This window comes from Cyrtonyx montezumae, unplaced genomic scaffold (genome assembly GCF_038088225.1).
Source record: "Cyrtonyx montezumae isolate F1298 unplaced genomic scaffold, pur_monq_1.0 scaffold_4, whole genome shotgun sequence".
In the NCBI taxonomy this organism is placed as follows: domain Eukaryota; kingdom Metazoa; phylum Chordata; class Aves; order Galliformes; family Odontophoridae; genus Cyrtonyx; species Cyrtonyx montezumae.
This window is the reverse complement of record NW_027072045.1, coordinates 2,469,132-2,490,601: the sequence shown is the minus strand read 5'-3', so window position 1 is coordinate 2,490,601 and position 21,470 is coordinate 2,469,132. Positions and strand designations below refer to the sequence as shown.

Below are 21,470 nucleotides of genomic sequence, written 5' to 3'. Positions count from 1 at the left end.
AAAAATATAGCACTTAACGAGGTCTTGGATTTACCTTTCAATAGTGATCTGAGGCTGGATCCTGGAAAACAGGGCTGGCCCATATCCTCAGCACCAACACCAGAACTGTCAAGACCCGAAGTCAAGACAGCTTCGCAAGCTGAACCGAAGAGGATCAGCCACACTGTCACTCTCAGTTAACATCACTGTACCTGTATTAATGTTTTTCAAACAGCCCTGTCCAAGGGGATGAGGATTCATTATCTCAGCCACATCAGTAGCTAGTAGGCTAGATAAAAGAATTACCAGTAACAAAAAAGGTTATCAGTTGCTTCATGTGAGATTTAGTCTGAAGAACAGGATGCCCAGGGAACATGATATTGATAGCACTGGAGGATGTGGTTTAGCAGGTGGTAGGAGGATGGTGGGACTAGATGCATTTGGAGGTCTTTTCTAACCTTGATGATTCTAAGGTTCAGTGATTGTTTTCTAGTTATTTCCTCTGGATTTTTAAAATAGCTTTGACAGCTGTGGACACATTTCTCAGAGGATGCTTTCTGTTTTTGCAAAAGTCAATATTTGTATGTAGAAAGTTGTAATCGTTTAAAAGAGAAAGCATATAAAGTGTGCCTAAGAACTATTAGGCTTCAAATCTATAATCAGTCCCAAAGTAAGAAGAGTCTCTTGATGTCAAGAAGCAGCTTGTTTACAGAAAGCTTCTGGCAAAATTAGTGCAGTGTAACACTTGGCCTTAGAGCAAGCAATGCCGTAATGCAGCTCATCAATGACACCTAGCAAGAAGTCCCTCTCTGGTGACCTCCAAATTACTTTCTCAAAATGCTTTACAAATATTTCATCAATCTTCACTCTCAGTGTTAAGTAAGGGGATGTCACTTTAAATATGGAGCTGATGCATAGCAATGTGGTGTTCAGGACAGGATGTGACGCATTGATTCCTACGGCGCACGGAGAAGCTTGGTGGAACAAGAGCGTAATTTGTAATGACTACAGCAGCCAAAAGGAAACGTTCCTGCCTGGCACCTGCAGGAGATCATCTTACACTCTGAATCATGAGAGAGTGTGATTGCTGCAGAATATTTTAGTGGCCAGGAAATAATCCACCCACATTTTTTGATTCAACTGCTTGCACTAGTGCATTACCAATACTCAGCTGGCTGAGAACAGTGTTTGTACACTTTGTTAATGCTTTTCCCCTTTGCTTCCCATGTGCTGGGACAGGATTAAAGGAAAAGTGTTCCCTTTTCATTTAATCGTTCATAATTTGGAGGTTAGTCAAGAACCTGATAATTATTTCCTCATTGAAGAAAATCAATCTTAGATTTTACAGTCATACCTCGAATCATCATTATTCTTGTCATAACTTTTTGGCCATGCTACACCAAATACTTCCAGACAACTGGTCCTTAGATGAGAAGATCTCTGTTCATACCATTAATAATCAGGGGAATGTTTATTGAAAATACTTCAGAATTTACTGCTGTACTTATGGGCCATTCTCTGTAAAATCCACAGAAGAAATCCTCAGAAGTAGATATCCACACTTGGATTTCAAGGTTGTCATCATAGAAGCTATCGTGCTTCTATTGTAGTGACTCCATAAGTAATCTGTTGCGCTGTCACTTTAAAGAATTATATTCAGGCTGATTCAGAAGGTTTAAATGGTGATTTGCAGGGTGAGAAATGTATCGACCACTTGGTATTCTCATCATGTCAAAGACACCTAGTTGTTCAGCGCTTTCTGATAATTTACCACAGCCAGTCTGAGCCAAGTATTCATTTTGCAGAAGAGTTGCACCTACTTTAAAACAAGCGTGAAGAAGGGGAAAATTAGGTCCTTTACTCCAGTGGTGTAATGCAGTCACTGAATCCATGTAGCCCATCTCTTTTTTAAAACCATTATTTAATGCTTTTAGTATCCAGACCTCTGTTGGCCGTCCCAAGCACAGACAGGGGACTTGTCCCCTCTAAATTCTTTCACTCCAAATTGTTTCATGCTTTTACCAACAGTGACAGCTCAAACACAGAAATGATTTCTTCCTGTCTACCCAGAGCAGTGGGGAAAATCAAATCCTTAACTTTCATGTACCAAAACAAGGAGAGCTTAACTGTAATTTGGGTCATCAGCAAACAGTGTGACTGCCTTTGGGAAAATAATGCTAATTCATCATTTTCATTTCTGAAAATTCTGTCATAATATCATTAATAGGGCAGGTGTCCTCCTGTTTTCAAGGGAAATGATGTCATTTCTATCCAACAGATTGACTGATATGCCCCATAATGTAAAACAGAGACTTTAATCAACGAAGGGCATGCTTCCTGAAGGTGGGAGCTCCTTTAACTCCTGATAAATTATCTTACGGTCATCCATTCAAATAAGTAGGGTGGAAAAGCCACAGTAAAATAAAACCCACAGTAAAATAAAACCCACAAGAACAAACAAGGTTATATATATATATATATATATAAAAACACAACTAGTCCCGAAGGACAATGGCTGCTTATCGACTAAAACCACAGAAAAAAAAAAAATTAAAGATCAATTTGCTGCATAGAAAACTGTAAATGCTGCAATCACAGCCAGGGTCACTGTGATGTCTAACCAACCACTGCTTAAGTGTCAGTCCTGTCACTGAAAGCAAGCCTGGGGTGGCTTGGGCTTCCACAGCTCTGAGCCTCATCTCGCCCTCTTGCTTGCATCTATGATCTGCGTCTCCAACAGTAGCCGTGCTTCCATGAAACGGGGCAGAAAACCACACCACTTCTCTGAGTACCTGAGTTATTCTAAATAAGTGGAGAAAGAAGGAATACCTTACCACACTGTCCCTTGTTTTTCCTCTCAGATACAACAAGCCTCACCGTCCCTCCTTTTGTCACACCAGATGATGGGGCAACTGATGCTTGAAACAAGGACTGAAGATGAGTATAGCAGTATATACTCAGGCACTACACTTAGGAGTATACCCTCCTAAACATGAATAAAGAAGCTCAAAGGTAAGAAGGGGCAACTGCTATTTGCCCATTACACAGGCTGGGGGGTGTGCTGGAGGCTTGAAGCACATTCCACACTCACTGATAACTGAGGACTGACAATTCCTCATGGAATTTCCAGCATCTGTAAAGACAGAGTCCTCAATTTCTCAGCATCTGATTCAGTACACTAAGGTCACATTGCACTGTGACACAGATCCAATGACACAAAACGTCTAGACTAAAGAAAATTGACAACCTCTACCGTTTTAAATGTATACCAGATGAAGTGAAACATCAAAGGAGCCCCTTCTAATGGGCTTTTTGGCATGTGGTCCTTTGTTCTTAACAAGTTAACACCAGCTGCTGTGTCCATAATGCCAAGGCAGTAATGTCCCTGGCCAGATTCTCGGCTGATGTAAATCAGTGTAGCTCCTCTGAAGGCAGCTTTTTCTATTGGTTGACATCAGCCAAAGGTCTGACTCCTCATGTTTAACAGGTGCGTGCCAAAGTAAAATCTGCTGTGCCATATTTCACATTTCTCCTCTCTTTACCGACACTACTGCTGTACATATTCTCAGGCTGAAGAATTAATTAGCATCATCTGTGTAGCTCCTCAAGTTTATATAGACTCCATACTGTATGGAACAACTTTCATCTAATTATATCTTGTTTTATATATATATATATATATATAAAATACATATATACATGCATACATATTAATCTTATATTCTAGGCTATTGTGTGTTAACTTGCCTATAAACAGAAAATCAAGTGAGAACTCCAGGTAGGACACATTCATTCATCATGGCATTTCAACTAACATTTAATAACTGCAAGTAAATACTCAATACTCTTTAGTTTTAAGACTGCCTACATTAGACCATTCTGATTACTATGAGTGTATACTAGTTTAAAGGTGATCTGCAAATATTTTCCCAATATACAAACATCTCAAACGCCAAAGGATTTCAATGCATTTTTCAAACTAAAACATTCTGTTTTTCAGGCAGCAGCACATCAAAATCCCACACTACCACTGTCCTGATTTTACTCCAGTATAACTATATATATATATATACAGATAGATATAGACACAATATGAAAAGTTTAAAGTAGCTCCTGAAATTAATTAAATTTAAAATTTAGTTATTTCCTCCTTAGCATATATGTTGCTGGCTTCAGAAATATTTAATAAAAATCCTACTTAAAAGGGAAGACAACTTCATAACCATCTGGGCACTTCAGCAATGCGAAACGCCAGATCCCATCTTGGTTTACCCATCCATTGTCTTGTATTGCTTTAATTAAGTAAATGATGCTTTCAAGTCACCTTTTGGTGTCTTTGGGGAAAAAATGTAAACAACTGCAATACAATAGTAGCTCTCACTTTTGTCTTGTTCACTGATTTAAATGTACTTTCTCTGTCTTGAATGCTATCTGTCGCCACTACTCCATTTCCAAATTCTGCAGGATGGTGCTGGCAGTGCAGCCCCTGTGAGACCCCTGTTAGGGTTAGCTCCTGGGAGCCCCCTCTGTGTCCAGAACTTAGCACCACTGTCATAGCAATCCCACTGCATCACATTCACCTCCACACTATGACTCAAGTACATCACAGTCCTCATTTCCTTACTTTAGTTTATTGCTGCGCAGTGATTGCTATACCCCCCATGTTTCCCACATCTCAGCATAGGGTGTGACAGCCACTGCAGTACCTACTGACTCAACTGGATTTAGATTCCTCTCCACCACAGCTATTCTTCCTCAATAACTCTGCCTGGCATCTTTGGGCACACCAACAGAAGAGAGACACAGCTGCAGACATCATAAGAGTGGAAGTGCTAGCAGAAATCATTTCAGTTTATAACAAAGCCGAGGTTTCTGAAGGTGCTTAGGCATCAAGATGTTTGATCTAAGCTTAAACAGATAAATTTAGATGTTGGATTTTATAATCTTACATAGTGAAATGATTATTTTGTCTAATCAAGAGGTCAAAATGAATTTAAATGCATCCTTTTTCCTTCTCTTTGCCCCTTTTTAATAATTCAGCCTAACGTCAAGTAGGTAATATATTGGAAAAGATGAATAGAAAACTAGATATTCACATGGAGCACATTCTTCATGAAGGCTAGGTAAGAAATTAAAATTAAAAATGTTCAAGTCTTTCACAGGAACAAGACTAATCTTTTCATTTTTAACTTACCTTGTATTTATGAGACATCAGCTGCAGACAGTAAAGGAAATTGCCACATTGACCTAAAAGCAGTGTTAGCAAGTTCTGACAGCTCGTTAAAAGCCCTGACTGAAGGCTGGGAGATCCACATCGATTGCCTGTGACAAGGACCTCACAGAGCCTGGCCAAGGCTTATGCTTGGCTGCATCTCTCTGAGGTGGCTCCTGTGGCTCTTAGTGGGGACACTTCACATTAAATCCATTTCTTAAGCTGCCCAAGAGATTTAGATGCTGACCACTCACTAAAAGCGAATGCAATCATGTCTTATGACCATATGTCTTTCCACATCTGAAGACTAAACTCACACAAAATACGGATTTTCCAGCACTTACAGTCCAATTTCTTGCCAGAAGGGAAGTATCCAAAGCAATGGAGCCAGTAGAAGATACAATCCACAGCGGTGAAATCGCAGGGCCATAATCTGTCCTCGGGATGACGTAGCATGAGACATGGCTTTGAATGCTAACTGAGACTGGGAGTTCTGGATTTCTAAGTATAACTACCATCCATGTGCAAAGCCCAAGATTTACATTTCTTAATATGCCTAAAATATCCTTTTCATATGTGGCAAATTGTGGAAACATATACATCTGGAGATTATCTGTCTCAATCTCCTACTGAAAGTATGGCCTTGGATTAGGTTACCCAGGGCCATGTAAAGCCAAGTCTAGAATATTTGGATTAGAAAATGAAATAGTATGAGTAATTCTATGAGAAGAGACACCATTAGTTTAGTGAAGTCATATAAAAAAAAACTAAGAAAAGGCACACCAAAGGGGCCTTGACTCAACCAGCTCCACAGGAGAAAGCAAAGCTGGGCCCCGCAAAACAGAAGTATGTGGATACTCATTCCTCCTCAGGTACTAGTAAGACAGCCTATATATTCTGGAAACTACATTTACAGATTTCATATAGAAAAGTCTAGCCTTGAATGCAACTGTACCATTTTTTGGCCACAGTGATATTACTACTTCTTTTATTTCTGCTGGCAGGAATCTGTTGCCTACAGCTGCAAACTAGTATAAACTCAAACTTTCTGGGTCACCAGAAACGCGACAAAGAGCTCTCTGCAGTTCCTTCATTCACAGGATAATTACATTAAAGTATTAACATGGTGTCAAAAGTTGTTTGTTGCCTCTTCTTTTCCAGTTTTCCCTCTTTGAAAACATTTCATTTCACAGATATTTAATTGCATAAATGTATAATAGACCTTAATACAAATAGATACGAGCTAGTAAAATTTGGAGGAAAAAAAGTATATATAAAGAGTTGAGAATCTGTAGTGGTATAAAGGACTTTGCTGATGGGATAGTGACTTCATTGCAGTCATAAAGCATCATCATGCAGTATGAGTCCTGCAGTTTTAAGCTGAATATACAGAAGTGCCACAGCACAGAGCAGGAAGGCAAGTGTCTCGTTATAGCTTCTGTTTCTCTCAGTAATTTAAAGTAGTCTAGGAAAAAGAAAGCCAACAAACAACAAAACCAAGCAAACGTGGCAGGCTGTAGGACTGTACCAGATCTGCACTAGAATGGAACAGTGGATCTAATAGATCCCTTCTGCCCCTCACTTTGCAGATTCTGGAAATGTGGAGAACTCCATTTCTCATTTTCTCCCAGGTTAAAGTTATAACAATTGCTATTCATTTTAATGAGCAATGTGGATGTCATGAATTTAACTGGGTTTCTTACAATGCATCACATTCAATGGCTGACAGCTATGCAAGAGCTCATTACTGCCCTTTTTCAGCATTATACTGGCTGCTTATAAAATTTCACACAGGGAAGTTGTAGTAAGCAGATAAACACCTTCTTATACATTACAAGAGGTCTGATCAAGAGAAATATATATCTTTACATTCTTCGTTACTGCTTATACAAATGGTGGAAGCAGTTAAAATGGTAACACTTCCCATGTTTATTAACAACTGTATTCTTGAGTGTACAAATGGTGGAAGTTGTTTTTAAAAAAGCATTATTTCTCAGCCAGTTACCTCACTTACATCCTTTTTCCAGTAAAACTAGGGATCCACGAACAATCTCCTGTTTCACTTTCTAATTACTTCTAGTAAAAGTCTTCCTTTCATGGCTACCACTGCATTGCCAAGCCCATGAGAAATCTTGATAATATTCTAACCCTTCTTTTTTGTGATGTAACACAGAGACCTTGGATGGCATTGAATAAAACCTTGAATATTATCTATGAAAAATCTCAGGAAGGCACTGTTATTTTAAATTAGGCTACTATACAATGAAGTTTCTCTGTGGAAGACCCTGGCCCTGCTGATAGCTTTCTTTAGTGGGAAAGCAGGAGGACTCTGAGTAAAGCAGTGACTTCTCACCATTTGTGTCTCAATAATGGCAAGAGCAGCAAGTGCAGAAATAAGAGTAAGGTAGAGAGGGATGGAGCAGAACATGTTTTGCCCCTCGTTTTCTCACCAGAGCGCACACAGTTCTTCATCTTTCTCTTTTTTTTACTTTTCCTGTTTATAAACTGGGAACATGAGGGGACAAATGAAACTTAGGAAATAGCTTATGCTCATATGCCTGCCCTTAGATCAAAAAGGACATATAAGCACAAGGTAACTCCAATTAAATGTAGTCCAAGGTCACAGGATATAAGGAAGATAAGTTCTAACATCGGTGCATTTGGTAATAACCACACTCATTCATTGACATTCTTCCTGTCCACACTGCCTTCCTGGTGAGTCAATAAACTCAGCTGCAGTGATTCAGCTGCACTGTAGCATAGCTGCTGCAGTGCTGTGCAGCAGAAGCTGCATTCTGGGCACAGAGCAATCCCCACGGTTGCTTTCCCGAGAGCAACATTGTGAAGAAAATACTGAGTTTGCAAAATGCTTGGAGATATTTGGAACAAATGTGCTAAAGTTTTGCAAAACATTTTCTTTGCGTATAGAGGCCAAGGTTTATTACTATGGCCTTTCTAAATAATGAATCTGAAAGCGAGATCATTTTCAGTCGTGAGGAGCACAAAACCAAGCTCAGAGCAGCCATCTCATTCTTAGTCACACATTCTGAAATGCAGCCCTTCTGCAAAGAAAGATTAATTTTTTGGGCTAAACTCTTCCATCTTTCTGGGAGAAAAGGAAATAAGTTACACTTCTAAAAGGCTAAAATGGAGTTTTCTTAGTGTAAAAATAGCCAAAGTTTTCTCTGTCACCTGGTGAGCAGCATGCATCAATAGCGTGGCAGATATATTCACGGTAGTCCTGGAAGTGTGAATGTCTGGGCTGTGTTCTGACTCAGCACGCCTTTGCAGAAGCAAAGATTACTGTTATCTGCTCACGTGAACTCATTGCAGTGGGTCTGTTCCAGCCTGAGCCTCTGCTCCGCTCCACCAGACTGAGGCTTATGGAAATGACTTACCTGCCTCGCCACTTGAATTAGAAAGATGGAGAGAAAATGTAGTGCGATAGCTGCCAGACAGCTTATCATCATCTTGCTTTGTTGTTGCTGTGCAGTTAGGTCCATTGGGTACATGCCCAGATGCTGGAAGTTCAGAGGCACAGACTCTTGTCAGAGGGCATTTAGTAACCAAATAGCCTTCATTTGTTGTCTGCTTATTAATTACATTACGTTCTGTTAAACGTGCACTCCTGTTTGTTCTGCGTGGAGCCTTGTTTTCTCCCAGGAGCTTTATCTGAAGTATCTTCGCTGTTGACTCTCCATTACCTATACCATCTACTCCATCTGCTGTTAATCTAGACGAACTACAGTTTATATTGAGGGACAACGCTGATCTATAAGTTTTTTGGCATCTAATTCGAGGTCGGTCAAGGCACACGTTGAGTGACTTGTCTATGTAATAGACAGTATTCAAACACTGCTGAGAAACCTGAAGGTGGACAGACGAGATGAACGAAGGCGGTACTTTCTCTCTTCCATCACTGCTTTGAAGACCCACACCATTCTCCCCATTTCTGTGGCTGAAAAACCTCTTATGCAGCTCCTTGCCTAATTTTGAGCAACAATCAGAAACCCCTGATGAAGGGACTTTGGGGTTTGCCTGGTCAAGTGAAAGTCGCTGGTGGAGGGCAGAGGGGATCTTGCTCGAGGTGGGGGACACAGCACGGGGCTTTGGCACAGCCCTGGGTCCACAGGTTGGGTCAACGGAGCCCTCAGTGACACGCCTGGCTGTAATAGTTATGGAGGCAAACCCCTTCTGCTGCTTTTGACACCGTTTTCCATCTGTGATGGGACAGTCTGGTGGAGAGGTGGTATCATCTAAGGATGTCTGAATTTCTAGTCGGCTGGGAAGTACTGTAAATGTGCTGTTAATGTTTACTGAACCATGATTAGCCAAAGATTGCTTTGTGTGGCAAGCCCCGGGCTGGGGGGTCACAGCCTGCATCAGCAAAGCAGGACAATTTTCTTTTGATTTCTTCTCATCAATCATCTGTGAAATGACTATTGGTGAAATCAATTTTCTATTTGTTGATGACAGAGATTCCTGCAAACAAAAGGATTCAAATTATCAGCATATTCCATCATAACATGTGTAACTGTTTCTCATCTGTCACACGTGACAGTTTTGTTCAAGATCTCGTTAAATTTCTATAATAGTGCTTTTTCCTCCCTCATTTTAGAGCACACGTTCTTAAAATCAGCACTGAATTTTCTGGAAGGCTCCAGTGAAAACCTTATTCTGTGTAAAAATACATTTGAAATAAAAGTGTGTATCCAATACTGCTAATTTCAGCATTTAACCCATTGCTGCTATTGGGATTTGTGGCTGCTATGCTTTTTAAAAATTGACAAGTTAAAGGCATTGACAACTTTGAAGTCTGCTCTTTCATTACAACCTGCTAGGCTTTTAAACATACTCAAGTGAGATACAGATCATTAGCCTGAAGGTTCACACATGCCATCATGTGCTACAGAGAGCTCATGGGCATCAGAGTCATTGATGCTCTACAACCTCACTGGTAAGTAAATAAGGAAAAACTCTTTCACGGTCCCTCTGATAAAAGTGATATCATTTCCTACAAGTGCTACAAGTACAATTTTAATTCATTTAATTCTTGCTCATCAGATGCAAAACCACATTGTCCAAGCTTGACTGACAGTGGCCCAGCTTCACAATTCTGAGTGTGGCAAGAAACATCTTGATAGATCATATATTGCTTCATCTGATGGGACAGAAGTGGTGTTTTTATGTTAAAGCTATTTAACAGAGAGTAAACCTGAGTATAGTCTCCTGCTATTATCATCCACAAAGCTCATCACATAGGTGGTATGCCATAAAGCATCTCTTTGCTGTATTAAGTTGGTTAGATTGCTTCTGCCCCATGTTCCTAGATATTGCAATCCTGACAGATAAAAACCCCACTCAACTGTTATGCAAAATATGAGGATTTGTTCTGTAATGGAAGCCCATTCAATTAAATTAAGAGTTTAGCTCCCATTTGCTTCCCTGGAATGCTCCTGCTTATTGTGCATTCATCACAGTCACCTCTGGGCATCTATATCATCTGCTAATCAATGCCACTGCTTAACCAGTACTTCACCCTGCACTAAAGCCCAAGGGAAAAGCCATTGCTGAGCTCCAGTCCCCTGTGCATGGAAATAACAGAGAATAATGGCTCCTTCTGTAGCTCTTGGGAAGGCTGTTTTGGGAACCCAAATAAGTAGAGTTAGATCAAGAGTTTATTAACGAGGTGAAATGTCAGGTAAATTTTATCTACTCCTTAAATCAGCTGCCTGTGGTTTTGACAATTCAATAATTTCGCAGCCCCAGGAAAAGCATTTTCTTCCTTCTTTGTAAAAACATTTGCCTTAAGTTTTCCACACTGCATTTACTTGTACCTATAGGTTTAAGACCCTTGCACGACTTCCAAAACTCTCAACTTCCCTGAGATTTTTACAAGCCCTGAAGAAGGTTCCTTGATACGCTTTATTCTGCGGATGCAGCTCTTGCTGTACGAGCTGATTTAACATTTATTTATTCAGTAAAGGGCTGTATGGATGGAAACTTCTTGCAAGAGTCCAAAAGCATGTCAGAACTTATCTCTATTAGCCTCAAATACAAATTTTAGGTAATTCACTTCTTCTTTTGCTGCTTGAGTAAACATACTCTTCCCTCCTCCCAACTCCTGGCAGAGAAGTGAGTCTTTTAGGTTTGACCAACTGATGATCCTATGTTCTCTGAGAGTTTTTAAGCCTCACTGCATCTTGTGGAAAAAGCAAGCACTTGCACCAAGTAATTGTGGTGAACAGAAAACCTCAAGCATTATCCCAAGAACATCTGAGACAGCGTACTGGTAATTGGGATACCACTTGATCTAAACTCCTGGGATGATTTTAACTACTTTTTTTTTTCCCAACAAAACGCGTGGGCTTTTTCCTCAACAACAGCACACTGCCTCACAATCCCTTAGCCATTGTTTTATTTGTCTTTTTGGCTACATAAGCTGAGTGCAGGGAAAGCAAATCAAGTCTAAACACACTGTTCAGCAACCAGTGCCTGTTTTCAAATCTAAACTCTTTTTGCTGACTCTTATCTACCTATCATTTATTCATCCTACCTCCGCAGAGTTCGGCTTACTCTCCGCAGCACTCTCATGCTGTTGGTCTGTGCATGTCCTGTTACTGCCCCAGTGCTTCCATGCTGCTCCTTGGAAACAAACACAAGGAAAGAAATGTTATCACCGGTGTCCTGGAGGAGAAGAGTGATAAAATGTGGCTTTAAGCAGAGTGCAAGCAGGAGGGAGAGTGCTCTGGTAAGTGATCTGCCTGCCCTGGGAGCTGGTTACGGGAGGGATCACGTTTCCCCCATTCTCAGGAGAGGGGTTTGGGCTCTGCCAGGATTCTGTCGCAGAGATGCATTTGGGGACAGTTGCACAGCTTGGACAGGTCTGAGCACAGCTCGCATCTCTCTGCCACTGGTTCACCTGGCAGTAGGCACATGCATGGAGTAAGCAGGGGAGATGGGGGAACAGCTTCAACAAACTTCTGCCTGGTCTGCAGAACCTGAGAGCACAAACGAGCACTTTAATGGATCGGATGCTGTAAGACTCCTTTATTTTGGACTAAGTTGTCTTTGCTTTTAAAGAACTGCAGTAATTTTGAATCATACTCACAAATAGCATTATGTCATTTCCACTTCAGTGATACCCATTACATCAATCTCTCAGCTTGTGATCAGTACTTTTTCTTGCGAGGGCTAGCTCTGCTACAGCTTTTTACAAGAACTAATTGCCATGTAACACAGAATCTGGGACACTGCAATGGTGCATTACATTGGCTGTCAGTCGTTAAGCTAGAAATTACATTACTTTCTATATGGCAGTAAACATCTGAGATTCTCAAAAATTCCCTATCTGGACTGAAGTCTTGTGATATTACTGGCTGTTTCTTCAAATCAAGCCACACCACCGGTAAGATTTTTTCCTTCTTCTCTTACTTAGGCTGCCTGATACAAAAGATGATAGCTTTTTAGTAAGCAGAATTTCAGTTAACGTGTTGCATTACATTAAAAAAGAAATTAAATCATCTCCCCTTTAAAAAAACATCTATTTTTACGCACCCATCATGGCAGGCTTCATGCATGAGTCTGGGTACAACTAAAGGTTAGAAAGGAAAGAGGGAGAATGTGTCAGGTCTATCCTCCAGAAGCAGATGCCCTTGAATCCCATCACAGGACAGCAATCACAAAACGGGTTGACTGATGAACTTCCCCCTTTTCTAAAGTATACTCACTCATACATCTCCAAAACACCAATGCTGCTGTATATACACACATATAGCTGGTATATATGGTATAACATACATATATATAGCTGGTAGGAAAAAATATTTGCCCTTTCTCTTGTGACACAGAAAATTTTGAGGAGCAGAGAAAACATCTGGACTCACTAGCCATAGAAGGGAGGAAAAAAGAGAATCCAGAAAATAGCTGGAGTGGAGGGCTCACTGCACTTTCATTTATTCATTTTTACAAAGAAATAACACACTGTTTAACTGATGAAAATGCAGTGAACAAAACCACAGCATGTGCTGGCAAAACCCATGGGTGAGGTGCCCTCAGAGCCTGCTCCTCACGGCTGAGATGCATGGTGAAAAGGAGGTGCTGCAGCAGAGAAAGTTACTGCCAGGTGGGCTCTATGGAAAGAGAATTGCCAGCATATCATTACCCTGGTGAATACACGGGGATACTTTCACAATGACAGCCTGAATATGAAAACATATGCTGTCTTACATTTTTAAAAAACTAGATAGGAAATAACTTGCAGAGAAGGATAAGGAAAAGGTTGCTGGATTGAGTTAAGGCAAGATGTCAAGGAATCCAGAGGTTTCACAAACAAAACAGATGCAATTAAAGCAAAAACTTTGCTATCAACCATTTTCCTCAAATACTTTGTGGTAAGAAAACCACGGATAGATATTGAATTCTCCCATGCTACAATGGGAGAATATCAACTTGTGAATGTCAACTAGTGTGCAAAGAAATCCAGAAGGCTGGCTGGAGATAAATCAGATCCAGAAAGCCATGTTTTGACAGATGTTCTTTTATGAAGTTCATTCAAATGTATTTTCAGTGCAAAAGATATAACTGAATGCTACAAGGTCAAACAAGAACAAGTTGTCAAAGTCCACACAGTGTATAATCTGTAAATTATTCTCAACAAAGCAGCCTCCTGTAATGGCTGATAATCTATAGGTAACACCTTCCAATTTCACATGGGCATTTTGAAATATATTAGTTAATTCTTGTTTGACTTTAAGAAAAATAGTTGTTTCTGGAGATGTGAAGGAAATATGCATTTTCTTTGCTAAATCATCCAGAGGTGATTTTCATATTGCCTTTTGTACCCTATCCTGTGCGATAACATTCTCATATTACCACAGACATTCTATTCCTTCAAAATCCTCAGACTTTTGGTAAATCACCCAATCTGATTGCTGAAAGAGACTAAATAAATGATAATGGTGGCAAAAGGTCCAGTCACTTTCCCAATATTAAGTACAAACTTGGAAGTTTTACATTTGTTAACTAACATCATTAAAACAAAACAAAAAAAAACTCTTATGAAAGAGCTTGAATCTGTCTTTGCAATGACAACTCTTTTAGGAGCACAAGGGTTTGGCTGAGATGTGTCCCAGGCAAAACGCTCATGGAAATTCTCATTGCTGACAAAACAAACTGCACTGTAACTCTTGTTGCACATAGAATGCAAAGTTCAGTCTTGATGCAAAAGCATGAAACAAACAGCATTTCAAATACTTTCCAGCTCTGTGGGGAGCACGAGAAACTTATTTTTGAGTTGAAATCCTGAAGATTTGCTTAACCTCCGCAGACCTCTCCTTCCCACTGTGACCCATCTCTCCAGCTTACAAATGAAAGATGTGATAAGGAACGAAGGAGCAAACGCTGTCATGTAAACTTTGTCCCATTGCATCCTCGCTGTTTTCAGTCCCCTACCCCCACCCCCAGTACTCTTTGTTGAACCTAATGATATGCTCCTTGGCAAGGCATCTGGACATCCGGCTACAGACCAGGGTTTTCCTAATTACAGAGTGCAGCTGGAACCAATTCTCCCAGTCTCCAGTGCCTGGATGTCTGCCTCAGGCCAACTGGCAGCCGGCTCAGATAATGATTCAGAAAATATGTACTCAGAACTCAGCTTGCAGATAGATTGCAAAGGTGAGAGTGCTGGTGAAAAATAGTGCACTGTGATTATTTAGCACACACAGGACAGTCTGGTCTGCAGCCAATAAAGATTTTGTACAAACTTCGAGACATACATGAAAACAAGCTACAGATAATACTATTTTGACACTGTTTCTGCTCTTTGCTGGAAATCCTGCAGGCTGCTGTGCAGGGGTGGCATTTGGTGACATCCAGAGTGACACCAGGAAGGGCTGGGATCACTTAAGAGCACTGGCCCTGGCCTCCTCTCCAGTTTTTGTCATGAAAGTTGCATATTTTATTCATCTACTATTCATATACTGACAAATTTCAAACTCATGTCAGCACTTCTGATCTCTTCTGTTCTGCTCAAAGAACCATGCTGATCACGTCTGAGGTCCCATCTGTGCCACCAGCATCACCTCAAAATGAACTCTTCAAACTTCCCTCGAAACACCATAAAACAACTCTGCAGAACATACACAATGGTATGAGAAGGGGAGAAGTAAAAAATGATTGTTTTTCTAGATCTTTATCCCATCATCTAAAAGACCTCCACAGAGTCTTGGGCTCCCTCCCAGGTCCAACAGTTACCCAAAGAGACTCAAATTTCCCCCTCAGGATCTAGGAGCTAAAGGACATTGATGGCTTGACTATAGGGTCAAGCACAAGAGCATTCTGTTAATATAATGTCTTTGTCAGAACTTAAAATATTTTTAAGCCTTTTTTTTTTAATTCTGGTACATACTATTCCTACATTAAGCTATCTTCAGATAAACCGTATTGTTAAAACCAACTTGGAGACATTCATTCATACTTCATTCTGTTTAAAACATTGTATGCATCTGAATTTTCTATGGCTTATTTAATTCAAATACCTGATGAAGCCATGAGGAAAACAGAGTCATCATTAAAGATTCACTGCTCTCCCTCTCCATAAGGGCTGGAAGAGATCATTATTCACTTCCTGAAATCTGAAGTGAGTCATTCAGAAAAACTATCCAGACATTATAGAAATGCCTAAGAAGAAAGCCAAGTCAAAATAAGCACCAGAACCAAACCCACTTCTCTTGGTCTTCGTCATGTGTCATAAAGAAACAACATCATAAAATTGCAGAGAGATGTCAACTCTCAAATAAATCTCCAACAACCAAGCTACGGCTCACAGACACAGTACTAAAAGTAGAGAAAGATAAGTGTTGAAAATCCCTCATTGTACTTATGTTCTTGCTGATATTAAATTGATTTATAGGGGATCTGCTGGAGAACGTTGAGATCCCCAGAAGGTGCTGGCACAGACACAGTCTTGCCATCCTTTAGGGACATTGTCCTAAAAGTTCAGAAGGGATGTGAAGTCCTAGGAAGAGGCAAGGTGTTGTGTTGTTGATGATCTGAGGGCATGATCCCCCTGAAGATGGGGCAAAGGCATGAACAGGAAGGAAGGTGACCTCATAGCCACATGTGGATTTTAATTTCTTCATATGTTCTCATAAAAATTCACCTGATTTTCACCTCCTCAGGATTTGGCATTCAGCTACCTTCACGTAAGAATAGACAGCATTTTTTTCTAAGAAGTTAAAGTACTTAAGAAACACATGTCATCCTGGAAACTCAAACAAAGCTAGAAACCACGCTGTACTCACCCATCAAGAGAGGATGGCAGGGGGAGAGTACATCAGTCCCATTACAGCATTTTTTTTGCTGCACTTCTTCTTGCAAGTACCAGGCACCAACTTACAATGGGGGTCAAAATGCAATAGAGATTTGAAGGGAGAGAAAGGAACTACCAGCTCTTTTCTTGCAGTGAAAAAAAGCTAAGCCCAATACAAACAAGTACACTGCCACAGAAGAAAGTGTTTCAACACATTTGTACAAAGATAAAAGTATTTTAAGGTAGCTGTGTGGGCATGGTTTTTCCAGTCTAAGCAATACTGCCAGAGATCATTTTGGTCTGATCAGGATTCATTATGTAAACAAAACAGAGAAATATTTTTTTAAGATGTCAGGATGGATTGCCTTCTATTAGAAATAGCATCACGAGATTTGTTAACCGAATTATCTTTCCCTGCTTGCACACCTTGAAACTGTGGCTGACTGCCTGCAGAGATGATTATGGGATCCGCCACAGAACGGACAAATGAGTTCTGGTCTGCTATCAAAAAGCCAGAAGTCGTAAATCTCTCATTATCCACGCCATTAGAAGCAAGGTGCTCATCAGGGGGCTAGGAAGAGCACAGGAATTATATCTTGACACCTATGCATAAGAGAAAAATATCATGTTTTCATTATGCACTGCTATTACTCTTTATCTTCACCTAATAAAATGAGGAATCTCCCCCAGCATATCCATCACACAAACACACGCACACAGAGCTAATGGAGCAGATCCTTCACTTTCTCATTCTCTCTCTGCCCTCCTCCACAAGTATTTTTTGTTTGTTTTATATGTATTACTTTTTGTTTGTTTCTTTTTTATGGGGGAGGGGAGCTGTTATAATTTTCAGTAGTATGGGGAGGAATGCATACCTAGGTTTCTCTAGGCAGCATAAGCTTACACTAACAAATCTCAGTTCCTGAAAGCACCGACTAACTCACCAAACCTGTTGAAGCCCAGTTGTGTGGGCATAACTCAGGCCAAAGGCTCAAATGGGAGCACACGGGAAGATTTAAATTGACATAGATACCGCTTCTTTAGTCTAAATAACACGGACTGACACTGGAGCTCCCTACTGGATCTCTTTGGAGATCTTTATAAAATACAGTAGGAATAGAATGGGGAAGCTCAAAGAGAAGTTATTAGAGGGAGGATATGTAAGGCACAGTGAATTGGATTGGATGATGATGAAGGATAATATCACATAATAGCAGAATCATACTTTTCCATTATTTTTCTTCAGTACTTTCATTGTAGAAATGGAAGAGATGTCATAAACGTCACAGGTATTCATACCTGTGGGTGCAGAAAGAAGAAGCTGGGACACAGAGTGAGTCATTTTGCTCACCAGTGCTGGTTAAATAAGAAGTGGAGTCCTAAAAGCTCCACAGCTTCCACACTCTGATGACTGGTGGACTAGTCCATCTCTGCACTGCTAAAACAAAAGCAACGTTGTCCACATGTTTCACTGGGATTCTGGGAAGTGTATACTTTATGGAATTTGGACAAGTTTTCCTAAGAGGATTTTGCAAAGCAAAGCAACTAACAAACTCCCTTAGGAGATGAGGCCATCTCTGTAAGTAATCCTTCCAAGTCTGATTCCAATACGAGGTGCTCCATCCCCTAAATGAGGTAAGGGACATGAGAAAGCACTAGCAACAGTGCAAGGGTGATGACAACTTTGGTTTGTTGTCAAAGTTGGCTTCCTCCCACCCAAGACATTTCTTCCTGTAGAATCTCCTGTACCTTATTTGGCATATGTCAATATAAAGCCACAAGTAATATTGACATCTTGTACAGAAAGAGGTATTAGAAGGGATCCTCTACCATTCTCAAAGTCCCCTTCCCAGTGTTCTACCAAGGCATCCATACTTTAGTGACCACATCCATTTCTGAAAGCACAAGAATGTTTAAGATAGCCAAAAAATTCTTCAGTGATGGTAAACATAACAAATACTATGCATAAGCAAACAAAGGAAAAACAGTACTGTTGCCAAAACCTATATTTATGAGGAGTTATTCTAACATTACTGCGTGCATTCATGTGAAGGTCATAACATACACAAAATTTGATTGTACAAACGAGTTTTCTAAACAGAAATTCCACCAATGTTACTCAGAACTGGTAGCAATTATAAACTCTGTGCATTTGCCTACAGCTGATTACGCATAATAGGAGCTAGAGGTAATTCAATATTTCTTACATTTCATCTGCTTTTGTAAGAGCATAACATTAAGATACGAAGCTGTAAAGATGACGAGAGAAAACCTGTGCACTGTCTGCTATGCGTGCATTTTGTGACTTTATATATATTCTTGCTGTGGGGATTTTGCTTTATTGATTTTCTTTCCTGTTAATACTCTTAATACAGTGGTGATAGATGCTGCGGGTACAGATACTTTTGTCATGATATCAAGATAATTGATTCCAATGCACATCTATATTAGTCCAATTCTGTTTCCAAAACAAAAACAGAACAAAAAAAAAGACAGGATGTTCTCATGAGCCAAATTTGGCACTAAAGGATTTGTACAATGGAACTAAACTCAGTGCAGCACCAGTCACACCAGATTTAATATAGACTTTTCATGTTACTTTTGTATAATAGAAGCATTCAATTTTGTATAATACTTGAGATATTATTTCTTTCTGGAAAGTCATTCACATTAACTGATGTGATTGCAGACATCAGAAACTGCTTGATTATACTGGGTGCAGTAGGCTAGAACTGAAAGAAAAATTCAGTGCTCACAGGGTAAAAACACAATAGCTAGGATTTAAATAAGTGCAAAGCCCAAAAAAATTAGACCTCCAAGGCTCTAGCTCAATGACAAAGCTAATAGTTTTATTTAACATAATTCAAGAGTATGCAGCTCCCACTGTTTTCAGTCACCATCGACATGCCCCAACTCTAAATCTAACCACACTTCACCCAACTGAACGTGGTGATTATTCTACCACATAAAACTTTCCAGTTGGTGAGATAGTACCTACATTTAACTTTTGAGGGAACGGTAAAACAAATCTTTGTTTATAGCGTTTTCACCACGCAGCCATGCTTTGTTTGGTCATGAAAATCACTCTTTCTGAGTTCCTCTGCAGTAGGTGTAGAAACACAGAGCATTCTAGAGATTCAAACAGAAACATAGCAGTTGGAAGATGAAATTGAACCTTGACTTTTAGCATTTTCTAATTGCTGGCTGGAAAGGAATGGCATTAAGAGTTTTCAGGCTCTCTTTTGGTGGTGGACATCACCTGAATTAGAGCACGTGGGACTGGGAGCTGCCAGCACCCATGCACCCACGCACCCACAGCCCCAGCAGCCCAGCCATATCCAGTGGCCATGGCTGCTTTCCCAAGAAGAAATAACCTGCTGCCTAGCAACAACCCAAAACTCCTGGTTGTTTGTGTATGCCATTTTTTTTTTTTTTTGTGCACAACTAAAAGCTTTTCTACCAAATTATTCTGTTCAGCAACATCAGATCTGCGACAGATGGGTAAGAAAATGTGTTTTGCTTTATCTGCAGCAATATTTCCCTGTTCTGTGGTGTTACATTCATAACACGCACATGAACTCCCCAGCACCTTTTGATGCAAAACCCATCTGGGAAGTATTTCAAAATGTGAGTAGTTATATTCACAGTAGTTGTCTCCCAGGAGCTACTCCTATGAATAAAGTCATTCACATACCTACATCCATAAATACATATCTGGATAGCAAGGCACAGTTATGCTTGCATTAAATTTGTCCCTATGTTTTAGAAGACCTGGCTTTTATCCTAATTAATTACTACCAGTGAATCAATTAAAAATAACAGAAAAAAAAAAGAAGTTGACAAAAGAAAAACAAAACAAAACATCTTTCTACTGTGCTCTCTACTTGGTTCCAATTTTAACTTGATTTTCAGAACAAACTTAATATATATGTTCAGTCCTTCCATCTCTCCGACCTGGGGCTTTGGATCTCGTGGGTTGCTTCAACCAGTGTAACAGATAGGTCAGTAGCTTATCTCACTGTACAAGTAAGTAATTAAATAGAAGAAATGATTTTGTAGAAACAAGAAGCCACCCCCAGAGGAAAGTGCACTGGTTCTCCTCTTTTCAAATCACAACTCACTTGACAAACCCTCTTAGTGGTCACTCAGGTCACCCACAGTGCCTCCAGAGGGACCACATCTCCTGTCCAGGAGCAGCAAGGAGGCACTGGGGACAGATAAAAAGGGATAGTGAGGAGATGCAGGGAAGAGAGCAGCATCAAGGGGAGACTCTGGGTACGGACTCATGGCCTTCACCATCTCTGCTCCTCATAAAACTGCTTCTTTTTAGGTAGCCTGTATTTTCAATTTCATCTTTTTGTTTTCATTCTCTTAGTATATATAAAAAAAGAAAATACAGAAAGCTCATGCTAAGATTATAGAATCTGAGAGGATTATCAATACCATTAAGTTAAATGCTGAAAACTAACCTACTGATATGATACTGCAACTGTTTGACCTCAGTACTGCTGCACCTTAGACATAATCACATACAACATCTGCCCTATTTGAAGTCACATAGCAAATCATAGCTGGAGTAATCATCTTCTAAATTTGCCCGCTATGATAGACATGGTGCTGGAAACCTACATTTTACTGCAGAGAATACCTGGAACAATGTGGTGTAAAGTAATAACTGAACAGCTTTGGCTGGTATATCAAAACGTTGAAGTAACTATCTACCAGAGGCAAAATTAAGTTGTTACAGATGATTACCACCACCGTTTTGTTTGTCCTGCAGTTGTTCTGTTCAGCAACAATCTCTGATCCGCAGCCAGTGCATAAGCCATTATATAATTCAGCAGCACTCTGCAACCATCGCAGCTCTCCAGCCAAATCCTGGCCCCTCTCAATTTCAGCCTTCCTGCCGGGTGCTCTGGGATGAGAATTGATCCCAAGAGTCTCTTCACATTCAGAAGTTAGAGAAGA

At 40.2% G+C, this 21,470-nt stretch overlaps 1 protein-coding gene across 3 annotated transcripts in view; it reads right to left on the bottom strand.

Annotated features, from left to right (window-relative positions):
- CUNH10orf90 (chromosome unknown C10orf90 homolog) overlaps nucleotides 1-21,470 on the bottom strand; it is a 60,658-nt gene that overhangs the window by 19,499 nt on the left and 19,689 nt on the right. For all 3 annotated transcript variants that reach the window (XM_065746972.1, XM_065746973.1, XM_065746975.1), the window contains exons 2-3: nucleotides 11,748-11,836; nucleotides 8,590-9,673 (exon numbers count right to left, since the gene is read on the bottom strand). In XM_065746972.1, the coding sequence (XP_065603044.1) occupies nucleotides 8,590-9,673; nucleotides 11,748-11,836 (1,173 nt within the window). The remainder of the gene's footprint in view (nucleotides 1-8,589; nucleotides 9,674-11,747; nucleotides 11,837-21,470) is intronic.